This window comes from Hippoglossus stenolepis, chromosome 9, assembly GCF_022539355.2.
Source record: "Hippoglossus stenolepis isolate QCI-W04-F060 chromosome 9, HSTE1.2, whole genome shotgun sequence".
Classification (NCBI taxonomy): Eukaryota; Metazoa; Chordata; class Actinopteri; order Pleuronectiformes; family Pleuronectidae; genus Hippoglossus; species Hippoglossus stenolepis.
This window is the reverse complement of record NC_061491.1, coordinates 21,303,975-21,322,731: the sequence shown is the minus strand read 5'-3', so window position 1 is coordinate 21,322,731 and position 18,757 is coordinate 21,303,975. Positions and strand designations below refer to the sequence as shown.

Here is an 18,757-nt window from a genome sequence, read left to right as displayed (position 1 = left end):
AAATAACAGATGGTAAAGTTAAGCCTGTACATTACAGATGAAGTGTGACCATTGGTAAGAGCCAACGTGTGTGAGCCATATTTTGCTGTGTTTGTGACCGTGCAATTTGAGCTTCACCACATTGGTATTTACGGGATTCCCACTGCTTCTGTTATTTTGTACAAGCCATTTGGAAAACCTAAAAAAAACCAAGAAATCAAATCCTCTTCCCAGCCTGTTAACACCAGCTCTCATTTCCTCCCTGGGATGTGAAGTGGGAGTTCGATAAGTGCAGCCGCCCTCTTGACATTCTTGACACAGCCTCAGACTTCAGATTCTACCGTTCGTCTCCTCGCTCACACGGTGCCTCGCTCCTCCACTGTGGCCGAGCCACTGTGTCATTTGGTGGGCCCGGCCTGCAGGACTTCCTCTCCCCACACCAGATCTGTCTGTGTGTGTTGTGCTGGCTGAGAACACTATGGGAGGCAGAGAATAGTCTGTAAATAGATAAGTGTGGTCCCGGTGGCGAGCTGGTTTCAGAGGGAGGAAGATGTTCTTGGCTGGAGGGTAATTCCATGGGAAACGCAGACCAGACTGAAGGGACACTGGGAGAGATGATTGGTTCTGCTGGTTAGTGGTTGTGGGGAGGAAGTTACGAATTTATGCTGTGATGCCATCCCTTCGACGTGTGTACACATGTGTGTGTGAAAACAAGGGCTGGTCTAATTGTGTTAATTGCACCCAGGCTTTAAATATAGATCACTGCATGATACTAAAGCTACCAATAAACAAATCATGTTTGAATTTGAAAACACAGATGTGGGATAGAGACGCCTTGTGTGAACAAGGCCTGTGTTGCATGGTGGAACAAAGCTGTAACAAGTCAGACAACTTGGTTTTTATAGTTGTGGGTGTATGAGGAAGTTATCAAGTGATGTCATGTTAAGTGTTCATATAAATTTAGATAAATGCTTATTGATTTTTCAGAAAATAAGTTAATGACAAACCGTAAATTCTTGTGTCACACATACAAACTAGAAGAGAACACATACAGTACCTCGCCATCTCGATTGGAGATGCTGGTACGTATTTGGATTATCTGGACATTTTTCGGGAGTTTTTCTCTCGTTTCAGACATGCAGATATCTGAGGAAGTTAGTCTTAGAAAAAACATGTTGTTAAATTGGTCCCTTTACTCAAGGCCTTTCCATCAGATAGTATGAAAGACACACGCACACACGCACATGCACATCTCTCTAGTTGTGAGGACACTCATTGACATAATGCATCCCCTAGCCCCTTACCCTAACCTTAACCATCACAACTAAATGCCTAACCCTTAACCTAACCCTAACCCTAACCCTAACCCTAAAACAAATTCTTACACCCAAAAAGGCCTTTGAATTTGTGAGGACCAGCCAAAATGTCCTCACAACGTCAAAATGTCCTCACAATGATGGTATTGAACCAAAATTGGCCTTCATAACTAAACATGTGCACACACACACACATGACATCAGAGGACATAACAATGATTTACATTCATTTCCTGGAGACCTTCTCCAACCTTAACCATAATTACCACTTACCTCACCCTGACCCTAACCCATAAGTTATGGGACCGGCTAATTGTCCCCATAATAACATCCTCTCTCTCTCTCTCTCTCTCTCTCTCTCTCTCTCTCTCTCTCTCTCTCTCTCTCTCTCTCTCTCTCTCTCTTACACACACTCTGGAAGTTATTCAGGGGTTAAATGCCTCAGTCCATTGACGTAAACATAAACAGTAACATGCAGTGTGGTCAGAGAGCTGGCATTAAAAAGGAAGAAGAAATAAAAAAGGAGAATCCATTTTTTCTACTTTTGTTTTGTTGGGATGTCAGAGCCAGATGCAGTTTGACGTTGGGAGTGAGGTCATAGCAGGAGACAGGAGACAAAAATAAAGTGTGACACAAGGGTGAGAGCAAAATGACCCCCGCTCACACAAGCCAGGAGAGAGTAAAGTCAGAAATTTACAAGAAAGAAAACACTCCGATGTCTCTGCTGTGGCCAAACTCACACTCTATGTTGTGTTGCATTGCATCTAAAAAACTAAAAACATCTGGCTATTTCAATGTGTTTCTGACTCATACGTGTGCACATCATAGACTGTATATAAACATGTACGACATGTCTGCACCTCCTCCTACTGTCCAGAAATGAAGCCAAAATATGCCAAATTCAAACGCTGCCATCTTGTGGATTCAGAGCCACAATCTGTGCCGTAGCGATCAGAGCTGCTGCAGCAAAGTCCCATCGATAAACACCCTCGACCAATCGTGAGTCAGTCTTTGGCCTATACTGCAGACAGCCACCAGGTGGCAATCATGAATCTTTGGCTTCACTTTTGGGAACAGTCATGTCCAATTTTTATTTAATGCATCTATTTCATATATATTTAATATTTATAATAATCTCGATATATTAAACAAGCTGCCGACAATGAAGTAAAACACTGCAGCCTCGCCCCGCCTCATTCCCGTAAGCTCACATTGAGCATTCAAATCAAACTGACATCAACAGCGTTACACTGCTGCTGGTTTTGCCAAAGTAAGTATAACTCTTGGATGCAGGTGTCGACATGAACTGGGTTTGGACAACACGTCTGTGGTTTCTACCAAACAGAAAGAGAGAAAGAGAAACAGAACATACCAACTCAGGAGGATTTTTATCAGGGTCAATCCTCAGGAATGGTTTTCATATCCTACAGTTATTCATTCTAAAAGGTTTAAAATACTGTAAATGTGCAGTTATTTATCATCATAGGATATATACAAGTTCTGGATTTTACTGGACTCATCTGGCAAATGTTTGATGATATATATTCTTGTACAGGCTGTAACTGTTCAGTTATTATGTGGGACTGGAAAAGAAGCAGTTTGTATGTGTTACTGTAAAGCTTCTAATACTTACAGTAAGAGGTAATAAAAGTGGGAAGCTAATGAAAAGCCGCACAGTTGCTTCATTACACTGAACTACGGGTTGGTATCTTTAAACGAACAAAAAGAGATCATTATTTAAAGTGTTTTCCAGTTGGAAGCCATTGCAATGCAAACTAAACTGAAAAATCTGGCATATTTAACGAACTGATTTCTATGAGTGTGTGCAATGTGGTGCCCTGTATGGAACCACCTGTGTTGTTTTTACCTCTGCCAAGATGGTTATGTTTTCACCCATGTCCGTTGGTTTGTCAGCCGGAATACGAAAAAACTACTAAACGTTTTTCCACAAAACTTGGTGGAAATAAGAAACAATTTGATTTTGGCAATGATTTGGTGAAAGGAATTTATTTTATCACTTTCTTTAACTCTGTGAGATAGGATGACATTTTCCCAGATTACCCGGATAATAACTAATGGATCTTGATTAAAAAAATCAAACACATTTAGGGGGACTAATATCTATGTGTGTAATTTGGTGTGAATCCAATCCTAAAATCTGGATCTAGTGGCTTTAAATGTGATTTCATGAGGGGACTGTTGGGCCCCTGGCGGAGGTGTGCGCTGTCTGAAGGTCATTCTAGTTTTAACTGTATTTCTCCACTCATCTATTTGGGCAGTCACATGTCTAAAGCCTAAGAGAGAAAGCTACTTACTGAAGATAATGTACTCTTCTGCCCTCTTGTGTCTCAAAGTAGTTTTTACAATCCTGTTTGTTTTCAGTCAATTAAAAAAATATATTTGAAATGCTGAGAAGAAGTGGATCATGACGAGTGTGCTGCAAACAGATGCTATAATTTCTTAAAACCAGTGTCTTTAAATAAACGTATAAGTAATATAAGACACAGAGCTGGTGTGCTCGCCCTTTCTGACTCTCGTTATGTCACTCACTCAGTGTGTCTCTCGCCCTATCTGTCTCTCGCCCTATCTGTCTCTCTGTGGCCTGCATATCCACAAAGAATGGACGGATTCAGCAGAAAGTCTTCTTGGGCCTGAGCTGTGATTGGACCAGAGGAAGGGGTGGAGGTAAACAGAGGGGGCTCCAGTGGCAGAGGGAGTCTCTCTAAAAAAAAACAGCGAGTGAAGCAACACAGAAAACAGAACATGTGTGAAGATTACAGGGAGAAAAGACTTCAGGAGGTGGGACAGTGCTGTTCTCTGTAGACGCTGGTGCATGTAATTTTCATTTTCTGTATCAGTGGGGGTTTTAACACGTTCTCTAAGCATGCACGAACAAAATCAGGCCAGAAACATGAATGAAACTGCGTAAAATCTTAAAAATCATAAAAACAGCATTACCATAACTTTGGCAATGCAAAAACAATAATCTTGCGTCAAAGGTTATAATTTGGGGCAACTATTCTCTGCTCTGTTCCTGTTGCCACCAAGGCCAAAATACCATGTGACAGTCATACTTTATCAGCGTGTCTGGAGTCAATAGTTAACCACATCTTTATCAGTGTCAACTCAGGATACGTTTCAAGCAGGTTTCTCCACGGCAGGAACCAGGTTTGCAAACCTGCAGTTTTCTACACTCTCTTCCTCCACTTTCATGCCTCAAATCTGGCCTCTCTCCCAGCCGGCCTCGCTCCCTGTCCTCATACGACGAATCCAGCTCCAGCAGTCATCGAACCACCCCCTTTGCCCAAACACCCAGTCCCCTCTCCTTTGGTCTCTTTACGACTGCAGGGACGACCTCAGTTCCAGCCCCAGCCTGTGAAAACTAGTTGTGGCTGCAAAGAGAAGATGCAACTCGATACAGCGGCTGGTCAGCACCGGATACTCCGACTGGAATAGCTGGAATAAAAGAAATGTGATACGGTCGATATGAACCGTGCAAATAGATTTCATAGAACTGAATTTATGGTGAAACCCCAGAAGAGCCCTCGTTGAAAAGCTCTAGTTGTTGGCTTCTTAGACACTTCTGAGACAAGAGAAGGAGAAAGAGAGGAGAGGAGAGGAGCAGCCATGAAGGGAGTTAGTCAACGATGAAGAAGTAAAAAGACATCCTGAAAAATAACGTGATCACACATCTATCATTCCATTTGGTCCCTTCATCGTATCTTGCATAATCCATTAGGTCAGTCAACATGATGTAATGGGCCGTGGGCATGGAGAGCCGGGCTCAGGCTTGTGGTTCAGTGTGCACGTGGAATTTGGGGGTCTCCACCACTGAAGCTGCTGGTGCTGCCTGTGCACAGTGAAGCTGCCTCACTTCACAGGGAACGTAACACTGCTCTGTGGATACAACCAGTGCAAATCAACACACGTTCAAATGAGTTGTTCACAAGGAGAAGCTCAAGTGTCTGTTTGATGAATAAAATGCATAAAACCATCAACTTCCCACCAGTTTATCATATAGGACCTTTGGTACGTTTTTCTTTTTGACAGCTTTTTACTCACAACACATGCAAAATGGTACAAATTACCCGTCTTTATTCTCATTTCTTCTGTTTGTCTGACAGCTTGTTTTTATCCAGATGAAGAACGTACCTACAATAAACATGTTAACTAACTGAAAGGCAGCGTTGGACATTTTGGGAAATTCGCTAATTCACCTGGTTGCAGAGAGTTAGTTGAGAGGATTGATTCTACTCCCACAACAGATTTCCTGGCTCTGTCTAAAGTAATTAAAACATTAAATCACATCTGTTTGATGTAACTGTAACAGTTTTTTCTTTATAGGGGATTATGTACTGTGCAGTGGCATCTATAGACCACTTTTTTATACATAGCAAAGTTTTTCTTCTCTTCTTTTCTTGCACCGATAAAATAAATAACATATATGTCTTTATTAGTTATTAGTGAGCTGCAGGAGTGTTGGTAAGACACAATCAGGCTAGTGGCTTTCAGTATTTGTGCTCAACTAGCTTCATATTGGGGAAACCATCATGTTAAAGCTCTATATGATAATTACACTGAGTGACAAAACCAAGAGGTCATATTAATGCTGTATCGTTCATCAGATGGAAACATCCCATCTAAGTCTTGTGCATCATTGTGCACATTTCTCCAAAATTCAACCTGACTTATTCAACCGAAAAGTTTGAAATAGTCTTTATCACCACTTGAATTTTAGATTCAATTAAATTCTATTTTATTTGGATACCTTACAATATTCTAGACAAACCCAACAGTTCCTGCAAGAGCAAACATTGAACAATCCTCGGCTGCACAGCACGAGTTTGTAACAGCTGAATAAAGGTTAAAATCCAAAGCATATTTGCAAACAAGTGCCATAATCAACGTTTTGGGACAAGTTCTGTTCAGCTCTAATACAAGCTGTTGAAATCCTTCAGTGAAGTAAAGATGGGAGGCGTTTTTTTCTGAACTTTGACTCTGTTGATAAACACGTAGCCACCGTAGCCACCGTATCTGTAACATTCCCCCTGAAACTGGATAAACCCAGAGCTGACAGAACTAGACATCACCGCTCCACTGAAGGTCACTATCCCTGTTTGTGTGTGTGTGTGTGTGTGTGTGTGTGTGTGTGTGTGTGTGTGTGTGTGTGTGTGTGTGTGTGTGTGTGCGTGTGCGCTGTGGCCAGGAGAGGAGATGTTACTGGTTAACCTGGTGAACCTGTTTATGCATCATTGATGGAATTGAGTTTGTTTTATTTTTATAAAAATTAATAATAGTTTGCGTCGTACGATGGAAGAAATACAATAACAAAGCTCTGGTTCTGTCAAAAGCTGCAACTAACAATTATTTTTAATATTGACTAATCTGCCTTTTATTTTTTCGACTAAAACTGAATATTCTAAAAGACGAAAGTCTATAACTAAAAATAGCTGATTAATTCTATGTCATCTTACTAACCAGCCAATTCCTGGCTCCCGTATTTGTATGTTTCTATCATCTTTGCACAACTTCATAATAAGATAATTCTACAAGGCACAAATCTGAATCACAAATAAGAGCTAAAGTGCAGCGGCTTCAGTCGATGAGCACACATGACTGCTGGGCTCGAGTTGCATTACCCGCTCTTATCAGCCATGTGTCTCAAGACCAACAGAAATGTCAGTAATTGGACAGACGGTGAAAAATAGGAGCTTATCTTTTTCAGGCCTGTGCGGAAGGTTCAAACTGTGAGGACACCGCCAGGACTTAATTGCATCAGACATTTCGTGGGTCACAGGAGGAGGATGAACACCTGAAGGATCTGGTTTGATGTAACCAGGCCATTTATACAACGAGGTTACGAACATGTATGAAATATTCTGCAGGAAGCTACTAAAAGTAAACTGTGTAGAATCAAGTCCAAAAGCAGAAAGTTTGGTCACATAATAAAGATGCTCTGGTCCGTTAAACTAACCCTGGATTCCTTCTTTACTAAAAATGACGTGGGAACAAGCTAATGTTAAACTAGAGATATTATTGTCTGGATTGCTAATATAATCATTAAACAGCACAGTCTTCTGTTTCACATGTCCCTGTCTTACCCTCACCAGCTCCATGCCACCTTCATTGATCAGTGATCCAGACGATGTTGCACAATATCTAAACAGTTATGTGGCAATTACACACGGATTTGGCACCGACATTAAATCCTCCCATATCCAGGCAGCAGTATAAAAGTGGTGCGGAGCAACTCTCTGCACGTTTCGAGCCAAAAGAGGGGTTCACTCTTGTGCTTAGTTCTGCAACTGACACTGGGAAACAGAGATGGCACCTGTTAAGAAGGTAAAATCACTTTTCGGGCAGATATTTTCATATTAATTTGCAGAGGAGAGAGATTTTCTAAATGCATCATGCAAAGTCGTAACAAACTTAAAGGCTATTGTTGTCTTACTGTGTGACGGACTGTGGTGTTGTAAGGAAAATGTTGTTGCAGGTTTTTTTGTGTGCATGCATGTGATTTGTGAAAAAGCCAGAATAAAGCAGTCACTGCTGGAGACTCTCAGACGAAAAAACTGCTTTTATCTTTGCACCTTTGTACCTGAACCGCAGCTTCTCTCACATAAACACATACGGAATCATTCAACTTTCTTTGCACTAACTGGCATTGGTGAACTTCTTGACCACATTTATATGTATATTTATAAATATATGTGTGTATATGTGTGTAAAGATGTTGACAAAGCTACACAATATTCAAACGGGTACTCTGCTTCTACAGGGTATCATTGAACGTCTGAATGCCGGGGAGGTGGTGATCGGCGATGGAGGCTTCGTTTTTGCACTGGAGAAGAGGGGATATGTGAAGGCTGGGCCCTGGACTCCTGAAGCCACTGTCACTCATCCTGAAGCGGGTGAGAGAACACACACACACACACACACACACACACACACACACACACACACACACACACACACACACACACACACACACACACACACACACACACACACTCGGAGGTAGTGGCTAAGGAATTAAAGAGGGTCGCTCGTTCTATCCAGGCTGCTATAGAAGCGTTGTTAGAATGTGTGTGTGAATCATTAGGTTTTAACAGACAAATCTGTGTTTTTTTCATTAGTGCGACAGCTGCACAGGGAGTTCCTCAGGGCAGGATCCAATGTCATGCAGGCATTTACATTCTACGCCAGTGATGACAAACTGGAGAACAGGGGTCAGACACTCAGTATCACTGTAAGTGTTCATCTGTATCACTGTACAGCCAACATGAGCTGGGATGAATCAATAAAAGACCATATTGCAAAGAGTGTGATCATACAAACTCTTAACCCGCTTCATTGTTTCAGGGAGTACAAGTCAACGAGGCCGCCTGTGACCTGGCAAGGGAGGTGGCCAACGAGGGCGATGCTCTGGTTGCTGGTGGAGTGTGTCAGACTCCATCCTACCTGAGCTGCAAGAGTGAGACAGAAGTGAAGGGCATCTTCAAGAAACAGCTGGAAGTGTTCGCAAAGAAGAACGTGGACTTCCTTATTGCTGAGGTAGGCTTGTGTCTAGTTTTGTTGCGTCAAAGCTGCTCAAATCTGAACTGTGATTGGTGGAGTAGACGCAACCTGAGTGGTGACTGTGTATTTTTCGGTGGTTGCAGTACTTTGAGCACGTTGAGGAGGCGGAGTGGGCCGTGCAGGTGCTGAAGACCAGCGGGAAGCCTGTGGCTGCCTCTCTGTGCATCGGGCCGGAGGGAGACATGCACGGCACCTCACCCGGAGACTGTGCCGTCAGGCTGGTGAAGGCCGGTGTGTATTCAATCCACCCTGCACGATCACACACTTTCCTTCCATGAAAGTCGGTTGTTTTATCTGCTACAGCAAACACCATCTCCCCTTCTGCTCCCCAGGTGCCCAGATCGTTGGAGTCAACTGCCACTTTGACCCCATGACCTGTGTGAAGGCTGTGAAGTTGATGAAGGAGGGAGTGGAGAAGGCCGGGCTGAAGGCTCACTACATGGTGCAGCCACTTGCCTTCCACACTCCCGACTGCAACTGTCAGGGATTCATCGACCTACCAGAATTCCCCTTTGGTAAAATTGTTTTAGTTGTACTTAAACATTAAAAGAGAAATAAAGCATCTAACCAGAAAACAATTGGCAGCATTTCAAGCATTTGTTTCTGTCTTCCTGCCCCTCTCAGCCCTGGAGCCCAGGATCCTGACCCGCTGGGACATGCACAAGTATGCCAGAGAGGCCTACAAGGCTGGTATCAGGTTCATTGGCGGCTGCTGTGGGTATGAGCCTTACCACATTAGAGCTGTGGCAGAGGAGCTGGCCGTTGAGAGAGGGGTGATGCCCCCCGGCTCAGACAAACATGGAATGTGGGGCGCTGGTCTGGAGATGCACACCAAACCCTGGGTCAGAGCCAGGTAAAACATCCGGAAAGATTTCAGTACACTGTAATGCAAACAGTTCTATGAATGTTTTTTTCTTCTGTATAACCGTCTGTCTTTATCTCCTGTAGGTCCCGCCGTGACTACTGGGAGAATCTCTTGCCCGCATCCGGTCGTCCCACTTGCGCGTCCCTGTCCACACCAGAGAGCTGGGGTGTGACCAAGGGCCACACTGACCTGCTGCAGCACAAAGAGGCCACCAGCACCCAGGAGATGAAGCATGTGCTGGAAAAGCAGAAGAAAGCCAAGTCCTCTGCATGAGCGAGAGCGTCGTCGGTCAACAACAACAAAGAGGACGACGGGGAGGGAGTGAAGTCTTTCCCAGTTCAGTTTGGAGATAAAAAGCACTTGTAACAGTGATGCTCCAGAGTATTACTATGTGAACCCCTCAAAAATAAACACCAGTTTGTTACATACTGTTACTGCTGTGTTGTCACAAATCATTCAAAAGAAACTCTGCAAACTGGCCTCAACTATCAATATGTCTCACATTCACACACACAAACTGATTTAAACATGATTCAATCTTTACTGGTTTGTTAAAAGTAGCTGGGTCAATAAAGCAGACACCCCCCCCCCAACTAGTAATGCACATTCACAATACTCTCATTCAGCTAAAGAGGGGAGGGGGAAGGAGTAAACACCCCAGTTGTGCAACTTGTCCCCTTGCCAATCAGAGCAGCCCTCACTCAGACACCTCCCCACCCTCAGACAGATTTATAGTGGCCCTGTGCTCCACTCTACCGTCACTTCAGCCTCTCAAAGTCGGAGCAGTCAGGGGTCCACTCATAGGAATATGGCACCAGCAAAGAAGGTATGTGTTGAGTTTTGTCTGGAGCACCATCCTGCAGAGTATCCATGCAGGGAATTATAAATAGTTGTTTTCTGGAATCCCAGTAGAAGTTCTACAGCATCTGTGATGTGAAGTGATGTGACTTGTTAAGACTCTCGAGTCGAGCTGCTGAGGGACACGCTGCGTATTTGCGCTCGTGTTTGTCTGGACAGTTTTTCCAAATGAACCTTCTGCACAACTGGCATGTCGGGTCACATTTCTGCCAACTGAAACTTTCAGCTGTTACTGGAGAAATAAGACCAGTGGCCGCACCTCACATTCTCTACACTCTGGAATGAGTAGTAACCAGTGTCACCTTCCAGCTCAGTGCGATATAGATGATGATTATTATTATTTCTCACTTATTATTACATTTAACTAGATTTGAGCATATATGTAAATCCGGATCCATTAGAGTCTAAAAACACTTTTCAAAGATTAACCTCAATGAATAACAGATGATAATAGTTTTTTATTATTGTAGAATTTCTAAGATTTAATAAGTGCATTTTTATATTAGGATTTCTCATGAACTTCAGAGTTACTCAATGTGGTAACGGAGGATCTGGTGAGGGCTCATGACACCAGTGCACAGCAGGTGGAGCTTTTAATTCTAATTCTTACATCAATTAATTAATAAATTACACGTATACAGAGTTAGCGCAGTGAAATTTAATTCCTTACAGTTATTTACTCTCGGTACAGGTCCATTAGTAATTATCAGAAGTGTTTTTGGTGACTCAAATTTCTAGGGGAGGGGTGGGCACTGAATTTGGGAAACCACTATGCACAACAAGGAACAATCCACAAATGGGATCTAAAAACCTGCTGACCTTTTGGTCTCATCAGTTTGTCTTCAACAAGAATCAGTCCAAGCTTACCTTGATCCATCTTCACAGGGAATCTTGGAGCGTCTTGACGCTGGGGAGGTCGTGATCGGCGATGGTGGTTTCGTCTTTGCCCTGGAGAAGAGGGGATATGTGAAGGCCGGTCCCTGGACCCCTGAAGCCGCCGCAGAGCACCCTGAAGCAGGTGAGAACGAGAGGGTTTAACAACTTTAATTCTCTTTTTTCAACTGTTATTGGCTTCCTCGCTATTCTCTGTAAATAACCATTCTCCATGTATTATGTGTCATGGTTAGGATTTGCTAATATGTTTATGTTATGATGCAATCGTTTGTTTGATGATTCTCAGTGAGACAGCTGCACAGGGAGTTCCTCAGGGCCGGGGCCAACGTTATGCAGACCTTCACCTTCTATGCCAGTGACGACAAACTGGAGAACAGGGGCAACAAGCTCACCTTCACCGTAAGTGAAATCACACCACTTTCATAGGAATAAACAGATTATCGTGATTAAAATGACTTCAACCAGGAATGCTTGTATGGTGTTAATAGTATTTCACATGTCTCAGGCTTGTCTGTGTGATTTGTTTCCTTCCTGCAGGGAGCTCAGATCAACGAGGCCGCCTGCGATTTGGCCCGTGAGGTCGCCAACGAGGGTGATGCTCTGGTTGCCGGAGGAGTCTGTCAGACTCCGTCCTACCTGAGCTGCAAGAGTGAGACCGATGTGAAGTCCATCTTGAAGAAACAGCTGGATGTGTTCATCAAGAAGGACGTGGACTTCCTGATCGCTGAGGTAGAGTTGTTTTTTGCTTTTTAAAACATCATTCTGCCGCATTTTCTGGCTCACGCTCAGAGGTGCGAGTGCAATACTTGATCCAGTTTTTTCTCATATGTTATGCTGGTATCTGTGTCCTGCAGTACTTCGAGCACGTTGAAGAGGCCGTGTGGGCTGTGGAGGTGCTGAAGGCGACAGGGAAGCCTGTGGCTGCTTCTATGTGCATCGGACCAGAGGGAGACATGCACGGTGTCTCACCTGGAGATTGTGCTGTCAGGCTGGTCAAAGCCGGTGGGTTCGGTGTTCTTCAGCACATCCATGAGCATCAATTGTTATCAACCATACTTTGTTTTTTTCTTAATATACCATCTGAAAAGTATACAGAATTTCTAAGTATTAAGAGAAGCATGATGTTTGAAATGTAACTTTTAACTTTGTCCTCTCTAAGCAGTAGTGTGACTAAGCAGTGTTACATAATACGGCAGAGGCAATATTTGTAACAGGTGAACATGAGATAGGACACATGATCTCAGTCTACTCATATTGTGAAGTGGGAGCAGCCTTCATTCCAAATGTGTGTGGTGGTGGTTTTGTTCAGTTAACAGCTGCACCATTCCCTGTAATGAATACAATTTTAAAAGTTCTATGGATTCAACACAAACCTTGAAACCACAATGACAGTTACCGTTGTCTTTCCTACTCGTGTTTTTTTTTGTGCTTATCTGCCACAGTCAGCTCACACCAATGCATGTTCCTCTGTAGGTGCCCAGATCGTTGGAGTCAACTGCCACTTTGACCCCATGACCTGCGTGAAGGCTGTCAAGATGATGAAGGAGGGAGTGGAGAAGGCTAGGCTGAAGGCGCATTACATGGTGCAGCCCCTCGCATACCACACCCCCGACTGCAGCTGTCAGGGATTCATCGATCTGCCAGAGTTCCCCTTCGGTACTAATATTGTGTTGCATTTGCATTTTAACAGTTAATGTAATCATGTATAAAATGACAGTTTCAGTACAGCGAGGTCTTCCATTCAACACAGAAATATACTGAAGCGATCTGCAGGTGTATGTGTCTGTAACATTAAATCTTCTGCCAGGTCTGGAGCCCAGAATTCTGAGCCGCTGGGACATGCACCAATACGCCAGAGAGGCCTACAAAGCAGGCATTTTCTTCATTGGTGGCTGCTGTGGATTCGAGCCTTACCACATCAGGGCTGTGGCAGAGGAGCTGGCCCCCGAGAGAGGCTTCCTCCCAGCTGCATCAGAGAAACACGGAAACTGGGGAGCTGGTCTGGAGATGCACACCAAGCCCTGGGTCAGAGCCAGGTCAGTCAATGTGTCACCGCGTAACATAAAGATGCAGCTAATCACAGTCAAATGTGAAACATCATCTCTTTAGCCCCAGTGAGTGGCAACAAGTTTGAGTTTTCTTATATATGTTTTCCTCTTTTAGAGCCCGCCGTGACTACTGGGAGAACCTGAAGCCAGCTTCCGGCCGGCCCCTGTGTCCCTCCATGTCTGCCCCTGATGGCTGGGGTGTTACCAAGGGCCACACTGATCTCATGCAGCAGAAAGAGGCCACCTCTGAGGACCAACTCAAAGAGCTGTTCGACAGGTCAAAGACCCACTGAGTCAGTCTGTCTCCTTCAGACCTGGCAGCAGAGCTGATGGTTCCATTAAACCTGAGTCAAACAGCCGCACTGTGGAGCAACCTCACGGCGTGTGTGTTCACTCTGTAAATGGTGCTTCAGCCAACAAACATGTCAGGGTCAGAATCCTCACCTGAGACGAGCGCTGTTCTCTACCTCTGTTGATTGTATCTCAAGTTAGGAGTCGGCCTGTGTTAAGATCGGGACCTTTTTGTTTTCCATGACTCAGGACCAGTTTGTGTAATAAAATCAGATCTAATAAAAACTTAACAGTTATGGTGTTTCATGATTTTGATGGGTGGGTGAGGGCAGGGTGGGGGGTGGGGGGGTACTCTCTATATCTGCTTTATCAGTTCCATTATGTGTGGCTGATGACCATGTCTACCATGCACACACAGCTTCAATGCAATGAGAATTAGTGGAAAAAGAAAAGGAAACCGATACTTAAACGTCTAAATAGTCACAGACATGGTAACTCATCAAGTACAGGCAACATTTAACAAAAAACATAGATATAGATATAAGATATAAACTATATATACAATATAAAATAGCCAATAAAAGCTCTCAGCTGTCTGACAATATAATGTCAGAACATGTCATTGAGTTCTGGAAATTACCAGGCTTGAGAGAGTTATGCAATGAATGTGTGAATCCAGTAGATGGCAGTGTTATGGAATCATGGCCTATATACAGAGCTGCATTTACAAAGAGCCTTGTAGAAAAGATGTCCCAGCAGCTGTCAGCACTGGTAACTGGTTGGGACTGACTTCATTTTTAAGTATCGCTTAACAATTCACAGAAAATCTAAATGTGTCAGCTCTTAAGTGCTGGTTGGGTTGTGTTTGAGGTTTTTGTATTAAAAACATGTGTAGAATGAGGCCAAAACACAAAGTGAAACCCAAGGATCTCTCCAGATAGTAATCTGTTCATTACCTGAACGATACAACATGACAGATGTGTACTTTAGCTTCATTATAAACAATGTTCTCAGTTTATTAGGAACATTGAGATAAAAACGAATAGAGTCAAATACATCGCACTGCAATAAATCCTCTTTTTCTGAGGGTTACGATGTTCAGTTTTTGTTGAGGCCCTTTTACAGAGATGTCAATTGAAAAGCACGATCCCTTTGGAGGCTATTGTGTTACACTAAACAGTGGTTTTATTATTTTGTCCTCCCGGGTTATATTAATTAGGATAGGCTCAATAAGAGAAACAGCTCTCTGTCTAAAGCCATTTTTGCACAAACCATAAAAACTACATCCTCCAGCTTTACTCTACAATTTAATCACCACCTCTATCAAACAATTTTAACAAAACTGAACATTATGAAATTCATCAACATGGGTAATCTATTATAACGGGCCTGCATTAGTTTCAGCTTCGTGTAGCTAGGTGTTCCTAATAAACTGATAACAAATGTGTTGTGCGTTTTCTGCTAGTGACACATCTCCTCTCATAACACGTCTCCGGTGCTTTTCTCGATTGTGATTGGCCGGGCGTCATCCACTTGATCCGGTTTTTATTCTTAGAGGCGGAGTGACATTAAAGACGTGAGATGTGTCCTCACCTGCCATTGGAGCCCTGACATTAAAGAAAACACGTCTTTGACTCGTTTCATGGTGAATAACAGTGGAGACTTGGCTGGATTTGAATCGTAGCGGACCGAGGGTTGATGTCTGTCTGTTTCCGGGAGGGATCAGCTGCAGGATGCCCTGATATTTGACCTTTTATCGGGACAAACACCCGCTACCAGCACCCGGGGGTGAGCTGAACTTGTTTATTGTCTATTACCGCTGATATATATGTGTGTTATTGATCTGACCGGTGTTTGTTACCTGACATCTCGCAGCAGACACCTTGTGTCATCATTATCCTCAGCACCACTGTTATTCTGTGCGTTTAACGGTATAGACTTTCGCTGTGCGGCGGAACCACAGCGCCACCTCTCGGCCGGTCCCCGCAACTCCCACGCAGCGCTTCATCCCGGAAGTGAACCCGTGAGGTCATGGGAAGCAAAGTCAGCTCCAAAATGGCTGCCCCGGCCGCTCGAGTGATCCAGGTAACGTCTCTGCCGCGGGGTTTGAACTCGTCCACAGCGGATTCACCCGCTCGGGTCGTGCTCAGACCCACACGGTGGAGTTGACACGGGTTTTGTAAACGTTGTGAGGGGTTTGAGCGGGTTGTGTGTGAGGTCTCGGACAGGAAGCAGTCCTCGTACCCTTGTTGATGTCCTTGTTCAAACACTCGGAGACTCTCGGGTGTTGTCAAGTTGAGACTGGAGCTAAAAAAAAAGTTCTCTGAGTTTATAAATAAACGTTAAAGTTAAGAGACGATTTCACAGTTTTAGATTCTTTAGTTAGTTCAGTTTGTCGCTGATTCAGTCCAGAGAGGAACTCGATCTCAAAATGTGTAAAAACAGGACAAACACACTGTTTACTGTCTTTCAGAGCGAAAACCTTGAATCTGGAGACATTAGTTTTCCATTGATGTGACTGATATTATTATTATTATTATTATTATAATAAATGAATCTTTGGATATATCATTTTCTGCTTGTTTCTAAATAGTTTAGTCTGATATCTGGTGTTTTCTGTCTGAAACTCCAATGTGCTCAGTTTACAATTACAAAAGTGAGCTGTGTGAACTGAACTGGGAATGTTTGATTTGCATTTATTTATTTTGAAATTGTATTTCTGTTTCAGTCTCGCGTATCTCAATCTCCATGTAGTCAATTGCCTTGTCTTATTTTTACCTGTTGAGTATTTGACAACATTGTTAAGAAAAGTGCTAAATGGAAAAAGTTATAATATTCTTATTAACTGTATAATTTTCGCTTGATAACTAACTCTGACACATAAAGAGTAAAATCAATAAACCATTGAATTGTCTTAGTGCTGGGCGATGTGGCCAAAAATGTTGTTTAGACGTTGATAATTATCACGATCAATGTCACATTCTTATTATTTTAAGTTTTAAGACAGTTTTAAGTTTGTGGATTTAATTTCTTCTTAATGAGCAGAGAATACGAAACAAACACCAAAACAAATCTGAGGTCGATAAATTATGTGTCATGCCTCTTACTGAGTTCACAGAGTGCTAAAGCAATACATCCATATATTTTTCATACATATAAATTTTTTTTTACTGTACTTTTGTTATGTTGCTCTAAATGACAATAATATTGTGCTCATTATTATCATTTAATTGCCCTGCCTTAAATTGACTATGTGAAGAATCTTATCCCAAACACCCCCTGTGGTATTCATACTTGTGAATGTGCTTTTTGTGTTGTTATTCAGGCTGTTCGGCCTCGTGCTCCACTGATCAAGTTCCCCAGCAGACAAGGGGTCCCAAAACCCAACGGTAAGTCTGTCCCATACGCTCTTTTACACTGAAATTAGTGGGTATATGCAGTTTTTCTAAACACGTGTTAACCAACTAAAAACAGGTGATCGACTTCTTCCCCCTTTTCATTGGGGGAGTTTGGAGGCACTTTCTCACCTCACTGTCTTGACAAATTAGCATCTTCACCTCTCGTCCGGCTCTGTTCAGCCAATTAAAAACCCTGTCTACTGCAGAGTTAATTGACCCCGGAGTGAATGGGGATTGCATCTACTGCCAAATGGGCTTTTTTGATGAATCTGTTATCTTCTCTTGTGTCTAACAGGCCTGGTTGAGCACTGTAATTTGATTTATGCAGCAAAGTTTCACCATTATTGATTTTTAAGGTTTGCCCATTTGTTTACGTCTTTTTACACTGAACTGACGATTTATCACCTTCCAGGTTCTTTCTGAGTTGATTCACATACATTGTTTTGTCCCCTTTCTTTTTAGCCCAAGAGGCAATAAAGACATCAGCCGTTAACCTTCCCCAACACAGCGCTGGCAGCGCACCTTCAGCCCCAGTCCCGCCTTCACTATCAAGACCTCACGTACCTTTGACCCCGATCCCTGGCACGCCAGACACACTGGCTTCTATTCAGCTCTTCCCTGCGAGGTACCGGAGGAGACCGGTGGCCGCGGATGAAATGGACTACATCCAGGTGAGAACTGACCACACACGCACATTAAACTGCTCTCAGATGATTCATACTGAACAATTTGGCCCCTTTTACAACCAAGTAAGGTAGTGAAAAGGATTGAGAGCAGTTGGAACATAATCACTGTCCTTTGTACATGTGTGGTGTCATGTATGTGGAGCTTGCGTCATGTTTCTTGCTGATAAACGTATGTTCTCTCTTCGCAGCGCGGCGGACCTGAGTGACACGACCCGACTCTAATCACTGCTACCAAAGTCCTTATCTGTTGGAAATCAGTTTGTGTCTTGAATTCTGTTCCTCAGCACAAAGAACCTAATGCCGCATGAGACATGATGTAGAATAAAGTATTATATAAAGCCTGTTAAAATGTACATATGCTTATTATTTAGATGCTAAATCTTATTTGTATTTCATTGGTAAGTTCATACTAAGGGAAATCTCGCATGTATTTCACACAGTTAAGCCAAAAAAATAGCTTCTAAGGTTTTTCTTATTTTCTCAACTAGCATCTCAACTACTTCTTTTCAGACTTATTGTTGTTAAACCCTAGTTTCAACAGTGTATCTCGTTAAAAGCAATCTTTTCCTGATGTCATATACCTTGTTTGAGCTTCACTTGCACTACCACTATACCCACATCCAACCTCGAGTTACATAAAGTTATATCACCAGTGGGCTTCTTTGCTTTTCATGCCTTTCACTGCAATAAATATTTAAGTTTAACAGGGCTGAAGAGATTCTGGAGTAGTACTGAGTGAAATGGTGTCGGGTTCATGTGGAACGACTGGATGGAAATAATTAAAGGATTATTGTATTTTGATTGTGGTGTTCTTTTAAATCACGGGACGTCACTCTCGGCAACA

At 43.0% G+C, this 18,757-nt stretch overlaps 3 protein-coding genes across 4 annotated transcripts; all 3 read left to right on the top strand.

Annotated features, from left to right (window-relative positions):
• Positions 1-7,485: 7,485 nt before the first annotated feature.
• Positions 7,486-10,172, top strand: LOC118114895 (betaine--homocysteine S-methyltransferase 1). Its single transcript, XM_035165643.2, has 8 exons — positions 7,486-7,637; positions 8,074-8,206; positions 8,432-8,544; positions 8,658-8,849; positions 8,957-9,104; positions 9,206-9,388; positions 9,498-9,726; positions 9,822-10,172. The coding sequence occupies exons 1-8, from the start codon at positions 7,620-7,622 to the stop codon at positions 10,009-10,011; spliced, it is 1,206 nt and encodes a 401-aa protein (XP_035021534.1). The 5' UTR covers positions 7,486-7,619; the 3' UTR covers positions 10,012-10,172.
• A 237-nt stretch (positions 10,173-10,409) lies between these two features.
• On the top strand, positions 10,410-14,125 carry LOC118114896 (betaine--homocysteine S-methyltransferase 1). The gene is made up of 8 exons (XM_035165644.2): positions 10,410-10,564; positions 11,482-11,614; positions 11,777-11,889; positions 12,028-12,219; positions 12,345-12,492; positions 12,964-13,146; positions 13,298-13,526; positions 13,654-14,125. Exons 1-8 carry the CDS (start codon positions 10,547-10,549, stop codon positions 13,829-13,831), a joined length of 1,194 nt encoding a protein of 397 aa, XP_035021535.2. The 5' UTR covers positions 10,410-10,546; the 3' UTR covers positions 13,832-14,125.
• A 1,243-nt stretch (positions 14,126-15,368) lies between these two features.
• Positions 15,369-18,714, top strand: mrps36 (mitochondrial ribosomal protein S36). 2 transcript variants are annotated; one of them, XR_004697504.2, is made up of 6 exons: positions 15,369-15,617; positions 15,767-15,914; positions 17,155-17,218; positions 17,690-17,898; positions 18,102-18,227; positions 18,292-18,714. XR_004697504.2 is itself a non-coding variant. In XM_035165646.2 (5 exons), the coding sequence occupies exons 2-5, from the start codon at positions 15,861-15,863 to the stop codon at positions 18,117-18,119; spliced, it is 345 nt and encodes a 114-aa protein (XP_035021537.1). In that variant the 5' UTR covers positions 15,369-15,617; positions 15,767-15,860; the 3' UTR covers positions 18,120-18,714. The 2 variants fall into 2 exon arrangements, 1 of the variants encoding a protein (XP_035021537.1); XM_035165646.2 differs by having other exon boundaries at positions 18,102-18,714.
• Positions 18,715-18,757: the final 43 nt, after the last annotated feature.

What these genes read in the sequence shown, in the direction of transcription:
- LOC118114896 (XM_035165644.2), top strand. An exon ending in GCAACAAGCTCACCTTCACC is followed by an intron (nt 11,890 to 12,027) that starts GTAAGTGAAATC and finishes TCCTTCCTGCAG; the next exon opens with GGAGCTCAGATCAACGAGGC. An exon ending in TGTCAGGCTGGTCAAAGCCG is followed by an intron (nt 12,493 to 12,963) that starts GTGGGTTCGGTG and finishes GTTCCTCTGTAG; the next exon opens with GTGCCCAGATCGTTGGAGTC.
- LOC118114895 (XM_035165643.2), top strand. An exon ending in GTCAGACACTCAGTATCACT is followed by an intron (nt 8,545 to 8,657) that starts GTAAGTGTTCAT and finishes TCATTGTTTCAG; the next exon opens with GGAGTACAAGTCAACGAGGC. An exon ending in AAACCCTGGGTCAGAGCCAG is followed by an intron (nt 9,727 to 9,821) that starts GTAAAACATCCG and finishes TATCTCCTGTAG; the next exon opens with GTCCCGCCGTGACTACTGGG.
- mrps36 (XM_035165646.2), top strand. Translation starts at nt 15,861, where the DNA reads ATGGGAAGCAAAGTCAGCTCCAAAATGGCTGCCCCGGCCGCTCGAGTG. An exon ending in CGGCCGCTCGAGTGATCCAG is followed by an intron (nt 15,915 to 17,154) that starts GTAACGTCTCTG and finishes GTTGTTATTCAG; the next exon opens with GCTGTTCGGCCTCGTGCTCC. An exon ending in AGGGGTCCCAAAACCCAACG is followed by an intron (nt 17,219 to 17,689) that starts GTAAGTCTGTCC and finishes CTTTCTTTTTAG; the next exon opens with CCCAAGAGGCAATAAAGACA.